The 6,600-nt window shown below is 50.4% G+C and overlaps 1 protein-coding gene across 1 annotated transcript in view; it reads right to left on the bottom strand.

Moving 5' to 3' along the window:
* The window catches only part of LOC109926455 (GON-4-like protein), a 45,821-nt gene extending 39,330 nt beyond the window's left edge, over window positions 1-6,491 (bottom strand). Inside the window, exons 1-5 of the mRNA XM_048620312.1 lie at window positions 6,155-6,491; window positions 4,544-4,768; window positions 2,924-3,117; window positions 2,680-2,754; window positions 1,903-1,953 (exon numbers count right to left, since the gene is read on the bottom strand). Coding sequence (XP_048476269.1) covers window positions 1,903-1,953; window positions 2,680-2,754; window positions 2,924-3,117; window positions 4,544-4,768; window positions 6,155-6,491 — 882 coding nt within the window. The remainder of the gene's footprint in view (window positions 1-1,902; window positions 1,954-2,679; window positions 2,755-2,923; window positions 3,118-4,543; window positions 4,769-6,154) is intronic.
* Between the last annotated feature and the right edge of the window lie 109 nt (window positions 6,492-6,600).

Here is a 6,600-nt window from a genome sequence, read left to right as displayed (position 1 = left end):
CTCCCATCACCACAAAACACCACCTCTTGGATTAGGGAATTAAGAGGGGTCAATGGGGTTAAAGTACAGATCGATTATGATCTTATCGAACAGCCTCCTCCTGCTCTATCATAGGGGAATGAACTAATGATGAATGGTCTGTGTTCATACACCACAGCACTCCCATCACCACAAAACACCACCTCTTGGTTACACAGAGTATCGCCACTCCCTCTTAAACCACAGTGGTACTGGGGCCCTGCTAGTCCCTCGTAGGCGATGGGGTCTATGTGAAGCTGGGCAAGACTGTGCAGAGGTCACCTCCTAACCTGCAGGGCTGAACACTGACCCATCACATAGCAGGATCTACAAAGGACTTGGGTGTTGTGTGCTGACAAAAAGGAAAAACCCTTCCTCACTTTTTAAGACATCTGTCAGGTGGGTCACCGGTCAGCCTTCAGCTTTCGGGAGAAACAAAGCCCCAATCTGTTCGAGATTTCCTCTCAGTTCTGGTGTCAACCTTGGAAATCTCACCAAGCCCCTCTCCAGAATCTCTACACCCATTTAATCGGACGGAGACGAGCAGTATAAGCAAGATGAGATAACAAGGTGTAGAGCTGGATGAACACAGCAGACCAAGCAGATCAGAGGAGCAGGAAGGCTGACGTTTCGGGCCTAAACCCTTCTGCTTTCCTTTAAACTTTGGTCACAGGATCTGAGCGTTGCTGGTTAGACCAGCACTGATTACCCAGAGGGCAGTTAAGATCCCACCCCATCGCTGTGGATGTAGAATCACTTGCAGGCAGATTCCCTTCCCTAAGGGACGTGAGTGAACCAGATGGGATTTTACAAGAATTAACAGTAGTTACTAGGCCAGTGTTTTACACCGGATATTTGCTAACCTCACATGTCATCCAAACCCATGCCCCCAGAACATTAACCCAGGGTTCTGGATTACTAAGCCAGTGACGTGATTTGATTTATTACTGTCACATGTAGCGAGGTCCAGGGAAAAGTGTTGCCTTATGTTCTTTACAGGCAGATCGTAATATACGAGTGCATCAGGGCAACAGGAAAGTGCAGAATACAGTGTTAGAGCTGCTGAGAAGGTGCAAAGAAAGAGAGAGAGATCAACATTAACATTAAAGAGGTCCATTCAACACTCTGCTAACAGCGGAAGAAGCTGTTCTTCAATCTGTTCATAAGTGTGTACAAACTTTTATATCTTCTGCTTGACGAAAGGGGATGGAAGAGAGTATATCCAGGTGGGAGGGGTCTTTATGTTGGCTGCTTTCCCAAGGCAGCTGGAAGTGTAGATGGAGTCAATGGTTGGCTTGTGTGATGGACTGGGCTGTGTTCACGACCCTCTGTAGTTTCTTACAGTCCTGGGCAGAGCAGCTGCCATCCCAAGCCATGATGCACCCAGATGGGATGCTTTCTATCGTGCATCTGTAAATACCTATAAGAGTCCTCATGGACATGCCAGGTTTCCTTAGTCTCCTGAGGAGGTGGAGGTGTTGCTGTGCTTTCTTGACGGTAATGTTGACAATGATCACTGTACCATTGCCTCTCCACTGTATCTCTCCCCTTCCCCCTTCAAGGTGCTCTGCGCAGATGCCCCAAACCCTGACTCAGACTCCCACTAGAGCCTCTGCACCCCTACTCTATCCCTGCAGAAACATGGGCTACAGACTTAAACCCACCCATTAACCAGAGTCACTACCCTCAGCGATCTCCTGGCACGACGATGGTGATGATTACTTTAGGTAGCACGTGAGAGGTCCTCAGTAATTCCCTCCCGAACGGACACAAAGGACACTTGTGGAACTCCCCTAGCGCACCGGCTCACGGTCCTCGATCATGAAGGACAATCGAGACAGTTGGAGAAAACGCCGACGAGAAAAGCCTGGAAAAATAACTCACCACTCCCTTCTCCACAACCTCCTTGAGCTTCGAGCGGGTCATCTTGGGTTCCTGAAACAGATAAGTGTGAAGTGAAAACCGCGCAGGGAAGAGAATCAAGGTCCCAGAACCTGCGACGCCCTCAAGAATTAACGCCGCTGCTCCAGATTGGTCAGATCGAACACCAGCGATCGAAGACGGGCAGGGGGTGCTACAAGGTGGATGTGAAACCTGACCATGGTACTGCAGTACAGGAAAACACTGTAGTGGAGGAAAGTAGGTGCAATGAATGATGACAATACCACGAGGGGAACTGACGCCATTCGCTGCAGCGACAGTAAACCAGAGCCCTCACAACGGTGTCGCTGCCAGGCTTCAGGGCATCTCCTCACGCCTGGAAATGATCAGTGGGCTTTGGTGGGGGAGGAGGGGGGAAATCGAGTCATCCGAAGTCGGTACTGATGACAGAGGTACAGTCAGGAAAGACGGTGCACATCAAGAGGACAAGGAGCCACGCAATGAACCGTAACAGCAGGATCTTAGAGCTGTATCACTGGCACAGCCAACACCCAGACAGTGGTGGGGCTGGGGTCCTTGCGTACTGCCTGACTGGGAAAGGACGGATGGATTTAACAAACGGTACCCAGCATCCGGACGAGGTGGGGGGCACAAGGGGACAGGGACATGCGGGCACAGACACGGGCACGCAGAAACGGGGGGGCGGGCTCGAGGGGGCACAGACACAGGCACGCAGAAATGGTGGGGAGTTAGGGTTAGGGTTAGGGCTCAGGCACTTACAAACAGGTGCGGCTGCTCGGTATCGAAGATGGCTGCTTTCATCATGGCCACAACGTGCTCGTTAGTGATCACCTCCTACAGGAAATAACAGAGATCATATCACTCAGAGCCTCAGCTCCACACCTCTGACAGAGAGAACCCTCCCTATCTCTGTCACCCCCTCCCCATCTCTGTCCCCCCCCCCCGCCCCCCCCCCCCCCCCCCCCCCCTCCCTGTGGCAGTGCCCCCAGCCGTGTGCTCTCACGTGGAGGATGTTGCGAACGTTGATGGCTGTCAGGTTGTGCTGTTTGGCTCCATCCTCCAGTGCCTGCTCAAAGCTGTCATCCAGCTGGATGTCACAGTCTGGCTGCATTTCCTCCGCACCCTTCCCCTCTTTCCATTTCTTCTCCCGTTTCTGCGCCTTCTTCTTCCTCTTCTTGGTCGCACTCTCTCCTTCCTCTGCAACACAGCACAGCAACAGAACAAGAAGATAAAGCCGTGGGTTTTGCGTTTCCCGATAGCTCAGACAGTTCCTGTAAAAATCCGAACAGAAGGGTAATCTCCCGTGCCAGTTTGTACCATCTTCCCACTGGTCTTTGAGCTCATTGCCACTTTCCTGCCTTGGTCCAAAACCCAGCTCCTGAAAACCTATCGTGCTCAGTCTCGAGTGCACTCAGCAACGGGGCAACTACAGCCCTCTGGCGTGAAGGGACAGGGAGAGAAATGGTGTGTGAGTATGAGTGTGCACGAGCATGTGCGTATGCGCGCATGTGTGCATGCGTGTGCATATGTGTATGTATATATAAATGTGTGTATACGTGTGTGTGTATATGTATTTCTGTGTGCGTATATGTGCGCGTGTATGCGCATGCGCTGCGTGTGTATGTACGTGCGCGTGCGTGTATATGCCTGTGTTGTTGTTGAGACTCAACTCAGAACCAATAGCTTGTAGTTTGGTGGTAGCTGAGTGGGTCAGGACATTACAAGGGTTTTTGACCACAGGTGAGGGAGAGGTGCAAGACAGAAGTATTAGAACATAAGAACTAGGAGCAGGAGTAGGCCGTCCAGCCCTTCGAGCCTGCTCCGCCATTCAATAAGATCATGGCTGATCTTTTTGTGGACTCAGATCCACTTACCCGCGTTCTCACCTTATCCCTTAATTCCTTTATTGTTCAAAAAAAATCTACCTTATCTTTCAAATCGTTTACTGAAGTAGCGTCAACGACTTCACTGGGCAAGGAATTCCACAGATTAACAACCTTCTGGTGAAGAAGTTCCTTCTCAATTCAATCCTAAATCTGCTCCCTCTAACCTTGAGGCTATGCCCTCTTGTCCTAGCTTCACCCGCTAGTGGAAACATCCTCTCTACTTCTATCTTATCTATTCCATTCATAATTTTATATGTTTCTATAAGATCCCCCTTCAATCTTCTGAATTCCAATGAATATAATCCCAATCTATTCAGTCTCTCCTCACAAGCCAACCCCTTCAACTCCGGAATCAACCTAGTGAACCTCCTTTGCACCCCCTCCAGTGCCAGTACATCCTTTCTCAAGTATAAGTTCCAGGCAGGAAACCAAAAGAGGCAGGGAGATCCATCTTCCACGCCAGCAGCCAGAGTCACAACATTCCCGAAAGGATTGCAGTGAAGCTGGGTGGGCTTTTAACAATTATCAGTGATGGCTTCATGGTTATCATCATCCAAATCAGCTTTGTTTCCAAACTTTCAGCGTTTAAACTTCAGGGGCTGCCAGAATGGAATCTGAGTCTCTGACACCGCAGCCTCCACTGACATGACCATTCTGCCACCCACTCCTGTGAACGGGAAGGCGCTATGTAAATGAAAGGGGGCTGCTCTCCTCGCTCTGTCCCACCCTGTACCTACCAACAGTGATAACCAGGTTCCTCTCCCCTTCGTCCTTCTCGTCATCACTCGGAGGCCCTTTATGCGTCTCATGCGAGGACAGCCCATCTCTGTCTGACCGGGAGGGTGGTTCTGGTGCTATGCTATGACCAGGTTGTTGATTGGGCCCCTGGGGAGATCCAGGCCTCGCCAGCCCGGTAACTGCAGAGTCTGCTTCTGATGCCTGGCTGCTCAAGGATGGGGCTTCTGAAATAAAGAACAGCACATCGTCAGTTATGGCTCACTGAACCATCAAATATTGGTCTACCCAGGATATTCCCACACCAGAATGCACGCACAGATGTTACCAATCACTAGAATTGGAAAAGGATTTACCGTGTGATGTTTGGGAATATAAAAATCAAAAAGGCAAAACAAATAGGGATTGTCTGCTGTTTGCAAAAAGCCAGATGACTTTGGGAGAAAATGTTTTGAGGGAGATTAAGAGAACGTTTTGTGGCCGAGAACTGACAGACAAACAGACTGAGTCTTGGAAGGGGCCCAGGGCTGACGATCTAGCAACAGCCTCTGGTCTGAGGCAGCACGTGTTTTGCCACAGACTTGGAAGATGTGGACTGTTGGAACAAGCTGGTGAGAAGGAAACACTCTCACCCTCCCCCAAACCCTTTCCTGAGAGCCACGGGAATCTCCAGGCATCAACATCTCCGAGCGGAAAGCCAATCCCGAGACCTGTGCCTACTGACTGCAAAAAGCTTTAGTCAACAAGAAACGAAAGGCATTTCCAGACTATAACCTTGTTCTACCCTTTTAGTTTGGAATCTTGATCAACAGCGTTTTTCCTGGCTTTCCCACCACATGAGGAGAGTTGCCTCCTCTCGTGCTGTGTGTGTATGAATGTTCGTAAGCGTTTGGGATTAGTAGTGTATAATTTGGACTTGTACTTAAAACATACTTGTTTCTAACAAGCAATTCAGTTTTGACTTTACTGGTGGAACAGGTAACAGCCAACATTAAAGGACCCTCCGACCCCATTTAGAATCTCTTCCAACCTCTTCTGTCAGGCCGAGGATACAAAAGCTTAAACACACGCACCAATAGGTTCAAAGAATAAAAACAAAGTTGCTGGAAAAGCCCAACAAGTCTGGCAGCATCTGTGAAGGAAAAAACAGAGTTAACGTTTCAGGTCCGGTGACCTTTCCTCAGAACTCAAGAACACCTTCTTTCCCGCTGTTATTAGACCTCCGAATGGACCTCTCTAATTTCTCCTGACGAAGGAGCAGTTCTCTGAAAGCTTGCGATTTTAAATATGACCGGGTGCTGATGTGACTTCAGACTTTGTCCAGCCCAGTTGAACACCCGGCACCTCCACATCATGGTCCCCACTGCAAGAGAAATGTTGCTGTGTGAAGCCAGCAACTTGTTAAAAGGAGGGGGGAAAGGTTGTCTGTTGATCACGAGTCCAAACTAAAACGGTAGAACAATGTGTTAGTTTCACAACGCTTCTGGTTTGTTGTTGGCCACATCACAGATTCTGGCTTTTCGGTCCACACTGGGCTGAGACGGCCCGGGAATGACGGAAAGTGTTCCAGATCACCATTATAGCAATTCTCCTAGAGTGAGTGCGGACCTCACCTGCTAGCTGCTGGCTTCTGTTCGTGCCCCTTGGACACACAGCTGTTTCTCCAACACCGCCTTCTGTTCTTTGGTCTGCCGGCCTGGGACACGCCCCCTTGGGGCTCTCCACGGCTACCTGACCCTGCGCGTCCACGTCAGCCCGGAGACCGGGCTTACCTTCCGGAGACAGTGTTCCCGGGAGCAGAGCGCGGACGTTCCCGACATGCGGGCTGCTGGCAGTTGGCTCGGGCGGTAAACCGGGGGCAGCTGCCGTCCAGTCTCTCTTGGCCTGTGGCGGGGAATCCGGCGGTGCCAGCGCCTTCCTCTTCTGAGCTGGCAGCATCGTCGCTTCCATCACCCTGAGAGAAACAGAAGGCAGAGAGAGAGACAGAGATTTCTCGGGGGGGTTCTGTGACACGTACCGAGGCCATTAAATGGTCGAGTGGAGCAAATATACAAATCCA

The sequence above is a fragment of the Rhincodon typus genome, chromosome 46 (assembly GCF_021869965.1).
Source record: "Rhincodon typus isolate 14 chromosome 46, sRhiTyp1.1, whole genome shotgun sequence".
Lineage (NCBI taxonomy): Eukaryota > Metazoa > Chordata > Chondrichthyes > Orectolobiformes > Rhincodontidae > Rhincodon > Rhincodon typus.
Note: the sequence above shows the minus strand (reverse complement) of the source record. Positions and strands in the feature narration are given on the sequence as shown.